At 38.2% G+C, this 17,563-nt stretch overlaps 1 protein-coding gene and 1 non-coding gene across 2 annotated transcripts in view; both read right to left on the bottom strand.

The window, feature by feature from the left end:
• TMEM167A (transmembrane protein 167A) overlaps window positions 1-17,563 on the bottom strand; it is a 47,861-nt gene that overhangs the window by 13,245 nt on the left and 17,053 nt on the right. Inside the window, exon 2 of the mRNA XM_061424331.1 lies at window positions 2,486-2,595. Within this exon, the coding sequence (XP_061280315.1) occupies window positions 2,486-2,595 (110 nt within the window). The remainder of the gene's footprint in view (window positions 1-2,485; window positions 2,596-17,563) is intronic.
• Window positions 526-663, bottom strand: LOC133252233 (small nucleolar RNA U109). The gene has a single exon (XR_009737856.1). It is a non-coding gene; the product is annotated as a small nucleolar RNA U109 (small nucleolar RNA).

Consider the following 17,563-nt stretch of genomic DNA (forward strand, 5'->3'; position numbering starts at 1 on the left):
AGTCTACTATGACTTTCATAAATATACATTTTTAACAGAAAAGAACAAGGACCAGTAAAAATGTCTTCCACAGAAATTATTTCATTTGTACAAGTCAAAATGAAAGGAGCTTAACATTTGTATAGAGACAATGTTTTTAGGGCTTCCACTGTGGCTCAGTGGTAAAGAATCTACCTGCCAATGCAGGAGACATAGGTTTGACCCCTGTTCTGGGAAGATCCCACATGCTGAGGAGCAACTAAGCCCATGAGCCACAGGAACTGAGCCCACGAGCTGCAACTACTGAAGCTTGCCTGGCCCAGAGCCCATGCTCCTCAACAAGAGAAGCCTCTGAAATGAGACGCCTGCACACCACAGCTAGAGAGTAGCTCCCACTTGCTGCAAATAGAGAAAAGCCCATGTAGCAAACAATGAAGACCCAGCACAGTCAGAAGCAAACAAAAAGTTTTTCAAAAAACCTTTCAAACAGCTAACTGTATCATATATACTCTGAAATGTAAAAATAGGCATGCTATTTCTTTGCTTTTATGTAGGAGAAATATACTACTACTCAACCTCTACTGTAAGGTTGGCAGCCCTGAGAACTCCTTTTTTAATGTAGCATGTTGTGGATGTATTCCTGCTTCCAAAGGAATGAGAAGCAGACATTTCCACCACATGCAGCCTACTTTGTCACAGCACCAGAAATGTACAAATACTCTGTTCTACCACTAAGTGATTATTCATGAATGAAATACATTCTTTATTAAACATTATGTATTAGAAATCTAAACTAACAATCCATGAGATCGTTTACTGCATTCTACCATATGCTTTGTTGCTGTTGTGTAGTTGCTAAGTTGGGTCTGACTCTTCGCGACCCCATGGACTGTAGCCCGCCAGGCTCCTCTGTTCATGGAATTTCCCAGGCAGAATATTGGAGTGGGTTGCCATTTTCTTTTCCAGGGGATCTTCCCAACCCAGCAATTGAATCTGTGCCTTCTGCACAGGTGGATTCTTCACTGCTGAGCCACCAGAGAAACCCACAGAGGATTGCAGAGAAAGGGAAGGAGGAAATCAAATTGTTTAGCTGAGTAGAAAGGCTTCTTGTACAACTAAGCAACAAATAAAATTATGTAATTTCAACAAAGGGACTGAAGACTTAGTGCAATAAGAGTTCAGAGAAAAGGTCAAATGATAAGAACATAATCTCTACAAAGGAAGTGAGAAAAACCCATGGACAAATAACATGTTTTCCCCTTCAGTAGGTTAAATAAAATGCCTTAGGATGATAGAGACAGATCATCAGTTTATTGGATAAGATTATAGATCTTCATTATTCAAAACTGGGTAGGGGTTCTCTATGCCTTTATAGATGTTCAAACAAACCTACACAATAAAAAGAAACAGTAACAAAAGCCAAATGATTTAGATAATGGAATGTTTGAATAAATGTTAATTATGACCCCAAAGATATAATGCAGTTGAAGGGAAGATAATTATTTCCTCTCATAGTTGAATATCTACTACTTTGCTTCTTGTAGGAGATTTTTTTAGTGGAAGAACAGAGCCCGACTTTGCAGTATTCTAATTAGAACTTTTCCTTTCCATCAAAAACAAAAAAGGTGGAGATAATTAATTATTCCTATGTGAAGTGTTCTATTTCATCCTATAATTTCTTAAGATGATTAAGGATCTTACTATGAAAGGCTTAAGACAATTATTCACAGAATTAATCTGTAAGGCAAAGAAAGTTTAGACAGTTTTCACCATATGGTCTCTATTTTTTTTTTTTTTTAATAAAATTGTCCTTCTGGTTGAACTCAACATGTATTTCTGTATGAGAAACATGGCACTTAAAAATTTTAAGTCTATGTAGTATCGCATTAAGCTCAATTTTGGCAGGAGTGTTAACATACAATTAAAAGGGATATGACATGCCCAAAACTTAACTTTTATTATTGCTTTAAGAAAGCTAAATTTCTCCAAAGATGTTTGCTTTATGATACAGCTGGGGAGCCTATATGATTAGAGCAGTCCTGGAGTGGAGATGGGATGTCTATACTAGTACTGTAGTGGACACAGTGCTTATAAACTGTTTCATGCTTTCAAGATAAGATAATGGATTTTACTATAAAAACGAAGGCCAAACCCTGTCTCTGAAACTACTAAACTGTAGCTATAATTTCAGAAAGAAAAACTATCTCATCTTTTAAAATACTTTTTTTTTTTTTCAGTCCAGCACACTTCAGGTAACTTCTGATATTTATCTTTTTGGTAAGAATCTATGAATATAAAGATTTGGATTTTTTAAAAACAAGGAAAAACAATGTAAAAAGTTACTTTTACATAATTTAGTTTTTACATAAAATTTTACATAAAATTTATAATTTAGTTATACACACTAAATTACATATAGAAATTAAATTACTTAATGACTTTTAATAGTTGGCATTTAATATCTCTAAGAACTAACTTGGGTGATTAAACATTATTAGTAACATACCCAGTTTTATTTCTGTCCAGGAGGCTGGGTGCCAAGGATCGGATATAAGCACAGGTACATATAAGCAGCAAGATTACAGTCAACAGACTCTGAAAATTGAAAATGGCAGACTAAAAAGAGAAAAAGAAAAATTAATGTCACAAGATAAACTGCAAAGGTAAAAAAAAAGTCAGACAATTCCATATTAAGAATCACATTTTTTTCTTCAAAAAGGCAAACAGAATGACATGTCTGAGAATGCTTTTTAAAAGCAGAAAGAAAGTGAGGTCGCTCAGTTGTGTCCGACTCTTTCCGACCCCTTGGACTGTAGCCTACCAGGCTCCTCTGTCCGTGGAATTTTCCAGGCAAGAGTACTGGAGTGGGTTGCCATTTCCTTCTCCAGGGGATCTTCCCAACCCAGGGATCGAACCCGGGTCTCCTGCATTGCAGGCAGACGCTTTACCATCTGAGCCACCATAGAAGCCTTAAAAGCAAAATCACAAAGTATTTTGAGACCATACCTTCTTCTCCATTCTTTGGGCTAAGGAATTCAGAAGATGCAACAAAAATTCTAAATTCAAGAACTTAAAAATACCACCAAAAATGTTACAAATCCAGAACAGCTCACCAAAGCCAAACCAATAATTTATACAGATGTCCTAGGATCCCAGACTACTAGGCAGAACATACGGTCTCCAAGCTCTGCAAGTAAGCTGGCTATGCAACCTCAGTTGAATACTGCCCTCTCTAAATCTGTTTCACATCAGTAAAACTAGGTGGAGAATGGGGAGACAGACTCAATGCTGGCTCAAGATTTTTCAATTCTGAAATTCTTTTAGAATAAGAATGCTTTAAGTAGTCACGTTCCATGCATTAACTAATAGTTGTCAATTAGGTTTTGGTGGAAAAAGGACTTGCTCATTCACTGATTATACTTTAAGATAAAAAATTTAACACAAGAATCTGTTCTTAAATAAAACTATTACACATTTATCATAATACTCATCCCTAAAGAGGGGACAAACTGAATCTCCAGCACCTAACTATCCGACAGCCACACAGTGGGAGCCCAATAAGAGATGACGGAGTAAATACTACAATTTTTTTAAAAACACAGGAATGAAAAAAAAAAAAACAACACAGGAATGCTACTGTACATACAATAAAGAACAACTTTTCTATTATATACAGGTAGCTAAAATATATCAATCTTACACAGTAGCCAACAATATATTTACTTAGTAGACTCAGAAGTACTTCCTGAGGGGGATCAAGATGGTGGAGTAGGATGTGAAACTCACCTCTACCAACAAAACACATCAAAAATACATCTACATGTGGAATAATTCTCACAGAAAACCAACTGGAAATGGGCAGAAGATCTCCTATATAACCAAAGCTGCAAGAAAGATCTCCATGTAACCAGGTAGGACAGGGAAAAAAAAAGGCATCAAGATGGGACATCAAGATGCCTCTGGTAGGCATGTGTAAAGGAGAAAGGGTCTACACAGGTAGGCTTGGGAAGCATCCTTGCCTGCTGGAACAGACAGAGGGGTTTCAGGGGCCTAGACTTGATAGCAATGTACGCGTGCTGGCTTGCTAACAATCAGGGTGGAGAGAGACTGGTGCTGATGGCTGCACTTCACCACACTTCCCAAAGTGTGAATCAGGCTGGGCTACAGCTAAGCAGTGACTCTTCACAGACACGCTCTGCAGGAGGACTCCATCTATTAACAGCTGCAAGGAGCCAGCTCTCAGAGTCTGGTGTTCCAGGTCTAGCCACAGAGCCCACAGTCCCGAGGCAGGAGGAAGATGGGCACCTACCAGAGTAAAGCAACTAGAGATTCATTCCCTATGGACTGCAACTCCAAGACAAAAATAGCAGCACAAATAAGGGAGGAGGCTGGGCCCTGCCCAGACCACACATTTCTCATTCAGCTTCTCATTCATTTCTCATTTAGGGAGTCATGAGACCTTCTCGACCACATTCCTGCAGAAAGGCTCCCTGGAGGTCAAAGCAGGAGTGATGTCAAAGGATATTCTACCCATATGCCTTTTTGGAAGAAGTCATCTTGGCTAAGAGATGTGTCCTCACACATGGGAGGATCCTGAGATATACCAAATATGGACTGTGAACCAGGCAAATCAAAATGACTGGCCAAAAGAAACCTGGAAGAAACTACCCCATAAAAGTAATTCAAACTGCCATGAGGGCGTGACTCAGCAACTCTTGAGTCTATCCATGTGTCTATCCACACATACTGTATTCTTTTTTTTCCCCTTTTAACAAATACTTTACTTGTTTCACTACTTTCCAACTTTGTGGGTACTCTTCTGCAAAGCTGAAGGGCCAGGGCCTTGTCACTGACCATTGGTCTAATGGCTAGGATTGGTGTTCTCACTGCCACAAGCTGGCCTCAGTCTCTTGGTGGGAACTCAAGCCCTGCTTCAAGCTGCTACAGGCTGAAGCCACCTGAGATCCATCTGAAGCACCCCTAAAGTGGAGGTGGGGGTAAAGGGGGAAGGAGTTGGTGGGTGGGTCTGGGTTTTGGCAGTGGTACCGGGTGGACTTCGATATGCACAGAAAGGCATGTCTCCAGTAGAGAGCCCCTGTGGAGGAGTACTCAGTGCTCCAGGTCCACCCTCTTCCCACCTCTGCTTGGAGCTGGATCTGAGGTGGACAGGTCCTCAGAGAGGCCTGCCACAGAGGCAGTTAAGGTCCCAGGAAACAGCACAACCATCTTGATTCACGCAGCCACAGTGCCCTGGCCCCTAGAACCAGTCCACTCGGCACCACAGCCTACAGCTCAGCACTATATCTGGGACAAACACAATGGAAAAAGAGAAGCAATTCTGAGCTGCATATGGGCAGAACTGTGGCTGTCAAAAATATTGCACTCACACAGACTATACAGGGGTGCTCCCATATTAAAAACACACCTTCAAATCCATAGTAGAGAACTGTTTCTCTTAAATTCATAGAGCCAGAATGAAGTTAAGAAATATGAAAAAGCAGAGGAACTACTCAGATTTAAAAGTACAAGAAAAATTCCCTTGAAAGAAATGAAACAGCCCTCACCAGTCTCCCAGACCCTGGGTTCAAAAAGGAAGAAAAATGTTATAGGAATTAAAAAAGATAACTGTTAGAAATTCAGATCATTGTAACAAGGAATTAGCAACTATAAACATGAACCAATCAAAGGCAGACAATACAATTGCTAAGATAAGAGCAAATATAGATGCAATCAACAGCAGACTAAATTACAGAGAACAAATAAGTGGTCTGGAGAATAGAATGATGGCAATCACTCAATCACAACAGCTAAAGAAAAAATTCTAAAAATGTAAACAAGAGATCTCTGATGTATCGTTTTGTTGTTGTTGTGATTTAGTCACTAAGAGATGTCCAACTCTTTTGATCCCCATGGGCTGTAGCCCACTAGGCTCCTCAGTCCATGGGATTCCCCATGTAACAGTATCAGGTTGCCAATTCTTTTTCCAGTGAATGTTCCTGATCCAGGGATCAAACCTGCATCTCCTGCACCAGTAGGTAGATTCTTTACCACTGAGCCTTCAGAGAAGTCCATCTGGTGTATCATTAACAATTCAGGGGTCCAAAAAGAAGAGAAATAAAAGGGGACTGAAAATGTAGCTGAGGAAATCAGGACTAAAAACTTCCCAAATCAAAAGAAAGAAACATATTCAGGTACAGGAAGCACAGAGGGTCCCCTTAAAGATGAAAGCAAATAGACCCACACCAACACATATCGTAATTAAAATGGCAAAAATTAAAGACAAAGACAGAAGTTTAAAAGCAGCAAGAGAAAACCAAAGAGTCATATTCAAGAGAATCACCATAAGGCTATCAGCTGAATTCTCTGCAGAAACTCTGTAGGCCAGAAGGGAGTGGCATGATATACTCAAAAAGTTCTGAAAGAGAAAAACCTACAACATATTAAACCCTGCAAGATTATCATTTAGACTAGAAAGATAAAGAATTTCTCAGACAAGCAAAAATTAAAAGAATACAGCAATTCTAATCCTACCCTAGAAGAAATATTGAAAGGTTTTCTCTAAAGAGAAAAAAAGCAAGCCTTAATAGGAAAAGGGGAAATTACAATAGGAAAGGCAAGCATATAAAAGGATTAAGTAAGTTAAGTCACTCAACTTTACTTTGTCCAACTATTTGTGGCCTCATGGACTGTAGCATACCAGGCTCCTCTGTCCATGGGATTTTCCAGGCAAGAGTACTGGAGTGGGTTGCCATTTCCTTCTCCAGGGAATCTTCCTGACCCAGGGATTGAACCCGGGTATCCCGCATTGTAGGCAGACGCTTTACCACCTGAGCCACCAGGGAAGTTCTATCATTTAAATAAGCCAGTACATTGATTGAAAAATAAGAAAAAATGACAAAATGCCAAGTAGACATAGTTATGTGTCAATATACTTAAAAACCTGGTTTAGTTCAGTTGCTCAGTTGTGTCCGACTCTTTGCGACCCCATGAACCACAGCATGCCAGGCCTCCCTGTCCATCACCAACTCCCGGAGTCCACCCAAACCCATGTCCATCGAGTTGGTGATGCCATCCAACCATCTCATCCTCTGTCGTCCCCTTCTCCTCCTGCCCTCAATCTTTCCCAGCATCAGGGTCTTTTCAAATGAGTCAGCTCTTCGCATCAGGTGGCCAAAGTGTTGGAGTTTCTGATTCACCACAAATCAGAAATATACAACAGACTGACAAAAATCAAACAGAAGGGATCTCAAGCATAATACAAAAGAAAACCAACAAACCACAAAAGAAAAAAAGAAAAAAAAAAGAAATCAACAAAGAAGTACAAACGTAACTGGAAAACAAGGTTGAAATGGCAATAAGTACATATTCATCAATAACTACTTTAAATGCCAATGGACTAAATGACCTGATCAAAAGACACAGAGAGGCAGATTAGACGAAAAATAAGACACTACAATATGCCACCTACAAAAGACTCACTTTGGGTTAAGAACACACAGATTGAAAGTTAGTAGATGGAAAAAGATATTTTATGGAATTGGAAATGATAAGAAATTGGTGGTAGCAGTATTCATATTAGACAAAGGAGACTTAAAGTCCATAAAGAAAGGTAGGAAGGACATTATATAATAATAAATGGTTAAAAACAGCCAGAGGGTCTTACACTAATTACATATATGCATCAATGGCCAGATCTTTCAGACAGAAAATCAGTAAAGAAACAGATATCCTAAATGACACATCAGACCAGTTGGACTTGATATCTACAAGACACTACAGCTCCAAAAATCAGAATACACATTTTTTTCTTTTAAATAAGCACACATGGAACATTCTCTAGGACAGACCACATACAAGATCACAAAACAAGCCTTAACAAATTAAGAGCACAGAAATTATCTTAAGCATCTTTTCTGACCACAATGGTATGAAAGTAGACATCAACCACAAGCGGGAAAAAAAAAAAACAGGAAAAGAACAAACATATGGAGACTAAACAACATGCTACAAGAATATAAATGGGACAATGATGAAATAAAAAAAAAAATACTGTGAAACAAATGACAACAAAAACGTGCATGCTCAGTCACTAAGTTGTGTCTGACTCTTTGCAACCCCACGGACTGCAGTCTGCCAGGTACCTCTGTCCATGGGATTTTCCAGGCAAGAACACTGGAGTGGGTTGCCACTTTCTTCTCCAGAGGATTGTCCCAATTCAAGGATCAAACTAGTGTCTTCTGCATTGGCATGTGGATTCTTTACCACTGAGCCACCAGGGGAGCCCCCAAATGAAAAAACACCCTTACAAAATCTATGGGATGCAGCAAAAACAGTTCTAAGAAGAAAGTGCATAGAAGCACAGGTCTTCCTCAAGAAACAGGAAAAATCTCTAACAAACATCCTAATTACCACCTAAAACAATCAGAAAAAGAACAAACCCCAATGTCACCTAAAGGAAGGAAATAATAAAGATCAGAAAGCAATAAAGTAGAGATTAAAAACAATAGAAAAGATCAGTAAAATAAAGAGCAAAGTTTTTGACAAGTCAAACAGAATCTACAAAATCTAGCCAGCTTTATCAAGAAAAGACAGAGAGCCTAAATAAACAAAATAAGAAATGAAAAAAGAAGAAATAACAAATGATACCACAGAAATAGAAGAAAATCATAAAAATATAAACAATTACATGCCCACAAATTGGACAACCCAGAAGAAATGTTTATAGAAACACAAAGCCTGCCAAAATTGAGTGAACATAACTTGAACAGATTGATCAAGTGAAAGAAAACCTGTAATAAAAATACTATTTGCAAACAAAAGTCCAGGACTGGGCAGCTTCACTGCAGAATTCTACCAAACATCTACGCTTCTCAAACTAGTCCAAGTTGAAAAGGACAGAATGCTACCAAATTCATTCCATGACACCACTATTACCTTGATACCAAAACCAAACAAAGACACTACAAAAAAAGAAAATAACAAGCCAATACCTTTGATGAATATAGATAAAAAATACTCAAAATATTAGCAAACTTAATCAAATAGTACATTAAAAGGACTGAACACCATGTTCAAGTGGGATTTATCCCAAGGATACAAAGGTTTCTCAATATCTACAAATCACTCAATGTGAGCAAACTGAAGAATAAAAAGCACATGATCACCTCATTAAACATAGAAAATGAATTCAAACAAAATGCAACATCCTTCCACAACAAAAACTAGAAACCTAGATATAGAGAGAACATCTCAACACAATAAAAGATATTTAGGACAAACTCACAGGCAACAATTCTCAAGGCTGAGAAGCTGAAAGCCTTCCTACTAAATTCAGGAACAAGGGAAGAATGCTCACTCTTAGCAATTCTTTTTTTTTGTTTGTTTTAATATAAATTTATTTATTTTAATTGGAGGCTAATTACCTTATAATATTGTAGTGGTTTTGCCATACACTGACATGAGTCTGCCCTGGGTGTACATGTGTCCCCCATCCTAAACCTCTCTCCCACCTCCCTTCCCATCCCGTCCCTCTGGATCATCTCTGTGCACCAGCCCCGAGCACTGTCTCATGCATTGAACCTCGACTGGCGATCCATTTCACGTATGATAATATACATGTTTCAATGCCATTCTCCCAAATCATCCCCCCCGCCTCCCACAGAGTCCAAAATACTCTATACATCCGTGTCTCTTTTGCTGTCTCGCATATAGATCATCGTCACCATCTTTCTAAATTCCATATATATGTGTTAGTATACTGTATTGATGTTTTTCTTTCTGGCTTACTTCACTCTGTATAATAGGCTCCAGTTTCATCCGCCTACCAATTCACATGTATTCTTTTTAATGGCTAAGTAATACTCCATTGTGTATATGTACTACAGCTTTCTTATCCATTCATCTGCTGATGGACATCTAGGTTGCTTCCATGTCCCGGCTAATATAAACAGTGCTGTGATGAACTCTGGGGTACACATGTCTCTTTCAATTCTGGTTTCCTTGGTGTGTATGCCCAATAGTGGAATTGCTAGGTCATATGGTAGTTCTATTTCCAGTTTTTAAAGGAATCTCCACACTGTTCTCCATAGTGGCTGTACTAGTTTGCATTCCCACCAACAGTGTAAGAGGGTTCCTTTTTCTCCACACCCTCTCCAGCATTTACTGTTTGCAGACTTTTGGACAGCAGCCATTCTGACTGGCGTGAAATGGTACCTCACTGTGGTTTTGATTTGCATTTCTCTGATAGTGATGTTGAACATCTTTTCATGTGTTTGTTAGCCATCTGTATGTCTTCTTTGGAGAAATGTCTGTTTAGTTCTTTGGCCCATTTTTTGATTGGGTTGTTTATTTTTCTGGAATTGAGCTGTAGGAATTGCTTGTATATTTTTGAGATTAATTCTTTCTCAGTTGCTTCGTTTGCTATTATTTTCTCCCATTCTGAAGGCTGTCTTTTCACCTTGCTTATAGTTTCCTTTATTGTGCAAAAGCTCCTAAGTTTAATTAGGTCCCATTTGTTTATTTTTGCTTTTATTTCCAATATTCTGGGAGATGGGTCATAGAGGATCCTGCTGTGATTTATGTCAGAGAGTGTTTTGCCTATGTTTTCCTCTAGGAGTTTTATAGTTTCTGGTCTTATGTTTGATCTTTAATCCATTTTGAGTTTATTTTTGTGTATGGTGTTAGAAAGTGTTCTAGTTTCATTCTTTTACAAGTGGTTGACCAGTTTTCCCAGCAGCACTTGTTAAAGAGATTGTCTTTTCTCCATTATCAATTCTATTCAACAGTGTTGAAAATCCTACTTACAGCAATCAAAGAAAAGAAATAAAGAGCATCCAAAATGGAAGGGAAGAAGTATTGCATTTCTTTACACTAACAATGAACTATCAGAGAGAAAAAGTAAAAAACAATCCTGTTTAAAATTGCATCCTCCCTCCCCCAAATAAAGCCCAGGAATAAATTTATCTGAGTTGCTGAAAAACTTATATGCTGAAGACTATAAAACACTGCTAAAGGAAACTAAAGATAACTCAAAGAAATGAAAAGATATCACATGCTCTTGGACTGGAAGAATTAACACTTAAAATAGCCATACTACTTAGAGCAATCTATAGATTTAAAGCGATCCATATCAAAACACCTGTGACAGTTTTCACAGAACTAGTAACAATAACCTTAAAATTTACATGGAACCACATAAGACTCAGAATTTCCAAAGCAATCCTGAGGACAAAGGACAAAGCACAAAGCTGGAAGGCTAAACCCTTTCAGACTTCAGACAAGAATACACAAAGCTACAATAATCAAAACAGCATCCTATCAGGACAAAAAATAAACATTTGATCAATGGACAGAATAGAGAGCCCTGTAATAAGTCCATACACCCAAGGTCAATTTACTGATGACAAAGGAAGTGAGAATACATAATGGAGAGAAGACAATCTCTTCAACAAGTGTTGTTGGGAATGCTGAACACATATACAAAAATCAATGAAACTGAAATTGAACACTCCCTCACACCATAGACAAAAATAAACTCAAAGTGGATTAAAGACCTAAATATAAATATAAATAAGACATGACACCATAGAAAGAGAACCCAGGCAAAATATTCTCAGACATAAATTGTAGCAGTATTTTTTTTTTTTTAAGATGAGTTTCGCAAGGCAACGGAGAAGGCAATGGCACCCCACTCCAGTACTCTTGCCTGGAAAATCCCATGGATGGAGGAGCCTGGTGGGCTGCAGTCTATGGGGTCGATAAGAGTCGGACACGACTGAGCGACTTCACTTTCACTTTTCACTTTCATGCATTGGAGAAGGAAATGGCAACCCACTCCAGTGTTCTTGCCTGGAGAATCCCAGAGACGGGGAGCCTGGTGGGCTGCCGTCTATGGGGTCGCACAGAGTCGGACACGACTGAAGTAACTTAGCAGTAGCAGTCGCAAGGCAAAAGAAATAAAAGCAAAACAAGCAAATGGGACTTAGTCAAACTTAAAATGTTTTTGCACAGCTAAGGAAAACCATCAAAAAAACAAAAAGACAACCTATGGAATGGGAGAAAATATTTGCAATGGGTGAGACCTACAAGGGGTTAATATAAAAAATATACAAACAGCTTGTATGATTCAAGTGAAAAAACACACAACCCAATTTAAAAAATGCTAAGCAGGCTTCTCTCCAAATAAGACATTCAGATGGCCATTAGGTACGTTAAAAAATGCTTAGCAAGGTTAATTATTAGAGAGATGCAAATCAAAGCACAATGACGTATCACGTATCATCTCACACTGGCCAGATAACTCTCATCAGAAAGTCTAGAAATAAAAAATGTTGGAGAGGGTGTGGAGAAAAGGGTACCCTCTTATATTGTTTTGGGAATGTAAATTGGTGCAGCCACTATGGAAAACAGTATGAAGGTCCCTTTAAAAAGGAAAAACAGACCTACCGTGTGATCCAGCAATCCTACTCCTAGGCATATATCAGGAAAATATGAACACTCCAATCTCAAAAGACACACGCACCTCACTGCTCATAGTAGCACTGTGTATTAGCCAAGTGGTGAAAACAATCCAAGTGCCTAACAGAGGACTGGTTTAAGAAGATGTGACACACACACACTGGAAAATTACTCAGCTACAAAAGAGTGAAATACTGCCATTTGCAGCAAAATAGAAAGACCTAGAGAACACTACACTAAGCGAAGTTCAAGTCAGAGAAAGACAAGTATCATATGATATCACTCATACACGTAATCTAAAACATAATAAAAATGAATCTATATACAAAACAGAAAAAACTCAAAGACACCAGGCGGGGGGGAGGGATAAATAAGGAGTATAGGATTAGCAGATATACATTATTATACATAAATAGATAAGCCATAAGAATTTACTGTATAGCATAGGGAATTATATTCAATATTTTATAATAACATATGATGGGAAAAGTATCTGAAAAAAAAGAATATCTGAATCCCTTTGCTGAACAGATGAAACTGACAAAATATTGTAAATCAAACCATTCTTCAATTAAGTACAAAGTTCTTGTAAAGTGAGGAGTTAGACAAATAAGAATTATTAAAAAGATACTAAGATTAAATTGTTGCTTGAAAATAAGTGCTACCCTAAAAAGCCCAAAAGAATATAGAGAAAAATGACTATAGTTTATAAGGAAATTAAAACTGAGTAAGGTGGATAGGATCATAATATTTAAATTGATAGACTGCATAATTATAATATCAACCAGTAGAAAAAGGACCCCATTTATAATAGCAACTAGAACAAAAAGCTAAAATATTCAACATATAGGAACAATCTTCATAAGAAATCTGTAATACTGGTGTTAAAGACCAAAATTGACAAAGCCTTAAAACATACTAAAGCACACGGAAGTTGAATGGGTGGGATACCAGGTTTTTATAGCAGCACTGTAAAGCTAATCTGTAAATTTAAAGTGAACCCAACAGCAACAAGTTATTTTTGAAGTTGACAACTGATTTTGAAGTACATATAGAAAAATAGGAAGAACAACCAGGAGAATCCTAAAAAAAGAATTACGTCTTTCAGAAACTGTCATAATATTTTTTTAATCTTTTACACATTTTTAATGATTTAATTTACAAACTATTCAAAACATTAAGAAAACTATACATGCTATTTGCCAATATTTTAAGGACAAAAAATCCTCCTGTAAAAGGCTAAGGAATGGGAAAAACAGGAAACAAGACTCACAATAAGTATATCCGTACTAGGTTAAGACTTCATGCAAGGAAGAGGAGATAATGCAGTGCTCTCTCTCAAACCTTTTTAACCTAATTCTCAACTTTCCTGAATTTCTCAAACTTTCAAAGTGTTACTATTATGGGCTTAATAAAGCAAAATTGATTTGTAATTACTGTTTTAATAGTTATTTTCATACAGGAAACTATGGGCACATATTCACTGCACTTGAACGATTCTATGATGACCTACAAGACCTCCTAAAACTAACACCAATGAAAGATGTCCTTTTCATGATAGAGGACTGGAATGCAAAGTAGGAAAATCAAGAGATACCTGGAGTAAGATGCAAGTTTGGCCTTGGAGTACAAAATGAAGCAGTGCAAAGGATAACAGAGTTTTGCCAAGAAAACACACTGTTGATAGCAAACACCGTCTTCCAACAACATGTAATTCTACACATGGACAGCACTAGATGCTCAATACCAAAATCAGATTGATTATATTCTTTGTGGCTGAAGATGGAGAAGCTCTATATAGTCAGCAAAATTAAGACCTCAAGCTGACCGTGGCTCAGATCATCAGCTCCTTATTGCAAAATTCAAGCTCAAATTGAAGAAAATAGGGAAAACCACTAGACCATTCAGGTATGACCTACATCAAATCCCTTACAATTATACAGTGGAGGTGACAAATACATCCAAGGCATTAGATCTGGTAGACAGAGGGCCTGAAGAGCTATGGATGGAGGTTCATAACATTGTACGGAAGGTGATGATTAAAACTATCCCCAATAAAGAGAAATGCAAGAAGACAAAGTGATTGTCTGAGGAGGCCTTACAAATAGCTGAGAAAAGAAGAGAAGCAAAAGGCAAGGCGAAAGGGAAAGATATACACAACTGAATGCAGAGTTCCAGAATAGCAAGGAGAGATAAGAAAGCCTTCTTAAGTGAACAATGCAAAGAAATAGAGGAAGTCAACAGAATGGGAAAGACTGGAGACCTCTTCAAGAATATTAGAGATATCAAGGGAACATTTCATGCAAGGATGGGCTCAATAAAGGAAAAGAATGGTAAGGACAAAAAAAGAAGCAGAAGAGATTAAGAGGTGGCAAGAATGTACAGAAGAACTATATTAAAAAGGTCTTAATAACCCAGATAACCACAATGGTATGGTCACTGACCTAGAGCCAGACATTCTAGAGAGTAAAGTCAAGTGGGCCTAAGAAAACCTAACTATGAACAAAGCTAGTGGAGGTGATGGAATTCCAGCTGAGCCATTTCAAATCCTAAAAGATGATACTGTTAAAGTGCTGCACTCAATGTGTCAGCACATTTGGAAAGTCAGCACTGGCCACAGGACTGGAAAAAGTCAGTTTTCATTCCAATTCCAAAGAAAGGTAATGCCAAAGAATGTTCAAACTATGATATAATTGCACTCATTTCACATGCTAGCAAGGTAATGCTCAAAATTCTTCAAGCTAGGCTTCAGCAGTATGTGAACCAAGAATTTCTAGATGTACAAGCTGGGTTTAGAAAAGGCAGAGGAACCAGAAATCAAACTGCCAAAATTTGTTGAATCATAAAAAAAGTAAGGGAATTTCAGAAAATCATCTACTTCTATTTCATTGACTACGCTAAAGTCTTTGACTGTGTGGATCACAACAAACTGGAAACTTCTTAAGGAAGTGAGAATACCAGACCACCTTAGCTGTCTCCTGAAACACCTGTATGCAGGACAAGAAGCAACAGGTAGAATCCTACACAGAACAGCTGACTGGTTCAAAACTGAGAAAGCAGTATGAAAAGGCTATACAATATCACTCTGTTTATTTAACTTACATGCAGACTACATCATGTGACATACCAGGCTGGATGAATGACAAGCTGGAATCAAGACTGCCAGAAGAAATATCAACAACCTCAGATATTCAGATAATATTCCTCTAACGGCAAAAAGTGAAGAGGAACTTAAGAGCCTCTTGAGGAGAGTAAAAAAGCTAGCTTAAAACTCAGTATTCAAAAAAAACTATGATTATGGCATCCAGTCCCATCACTTAATGGCAAATAGAAGGGGAAAAAGTTGAAGCAGCAACAGATTTTATCTTCTTGGGTTCCAAAATCACTGCAGATGGTGACTGCAGCCAAGAAATTAAAAGACACTTGCTCTTTGGAAGGAAAGCTATTACAAACCTAGATATTGTATTAAAAAGCAGAGACATCATTTTGCAAACAAAGGCTTGTATAGTCAAAGCTATGATTTTTCCAGTAGTCATGTAAGGATGTGAGAGTTGGGCCATAAAGAAAACGCCAAAGAATTGATGCTCTTTTTTTCTTTTTATTTTAATTGGAGGCTAATTACTTTACAATATTGTGGTGGTTTTGCCATACATTCACATGAATCGATGTTTCTGAATTGTGGTGCTGGAGAAGACTTTTCAGAGTCCTATGGACTTTAAGGAGATAAAACCAGTCAATCTGGAAGGAAATCAACCCTGAATATTCATTGAAAGGACTGATGCTAAAGCTCCAACACTTTGGCTACCTGATGCAAAGAGCTGACTCATTGGAAAAAACCCTGATGCTGGGAAAGACTGAAGGGAAAAGGAGAAGAGGGCATCAGAGGATAAGATGGTAAGATAGCATCACTGACTCAATGGACATGAATTTAAGCAAACTCTGGGAGACAGTGAAGGACAGGGAAATGTGAAATGTTCACATCATGTGAAATTTGGGGCAGATGAAGCACAAGCTGGAATCAAGATTGCCAGAAGAACACAACATCAGATCTGAAAATGATGTCACACTAATAGCAGAAAGTGAAGAAGAACTAGAGCCTCTTGATGAAGGTGAAAGAGAATAAAAAAGCTGGCTTAAAACTCAACATCTAAAAAACTAAGATCATGGCATACAGTCCCATCACTTAATGGCAAACAGATGGGGAAAAAGTGGGAACAGTGACAGATTTCATTTTCTTGGGCTCCAAAACCACGGTGTACAGTGACTGCAGCCACAAAATGTAAAAGATGCTTGCTCCTTGGAAGAAAAGCTATGACAAACCTAGTTCTTTTGATTCAGTTGCCCAGTCGTGTCCAACTCTCCACGACCTCATGGGCTGCAGCACACCAGGCCTCCGCGTCCTTCACCACCTCCCAGAGTTTGTCCAAGTTCATGTCTACTGCATCGATGATGCCATCCAGCCATCTCACCCTCTGACGCTTTTCAGCACACTGTCTAGGTTTGTCATAACTTTCCTGCCAAGAAGCAATCATCTTCTGATTTCATGGCTGCAGTCACCATCCACAGTGATTTTAGAGCCCAAGAAGAGGAAATCTGTCACTGCTTCTACCTAGGTCTGACAAACCTAGATGGCTTATTAAAAAGCAGAGACATCACTTTGTTTTTCCAGTAGTCACGTACAGATGTGAGAGATGGACCATAAAGAAGGCTGAATACAAGGGATCATAAGAGACTACTATGAGCAACTATATACCAATAAAATGGACAAGATGGAAGAAAAGGACAGAAACTTAAAAAAGATACAACCTTCCAAGACTGAACTAGGAAGAAACGTAATAGAAAACATGAACAGATCAAACACAAGTAATGAAATTGAAACTGTGTTTTAAAAACTCCCAATAAACAAAAGTCCAGGACCAGATGGCTTCACAGGCAAATTCTATCAAACATTTACAGAAGAGTTAACACCTATCCTTCTGAAACTATTCTGAAATATCGCAGAGGAAAGTATCCTCCCAAACTCATTCCATGAGGTCACCATCACTCTGATGGGCTTCCCTGATAGCTTAGTTGGTAAAGAATCCATCTGCAATGCAGGAGACCCCAGTTCAGTTCCTGGGCTGGGAAG

Source organism: Bos javanicus, chromosome 7 (assembly GCF_032452875.1).
Source record: "Bos javanicus breed banteng chromosome 7, ARS-OSU_banteng_1.0, whole genome shotgun sequence".
Classification (NCBI taxonomy): Eukaryota; Metazoa; Chordata; class Mammalia; order Artiodactyla; family Bovidae; genus Bos; species Bos javanicus.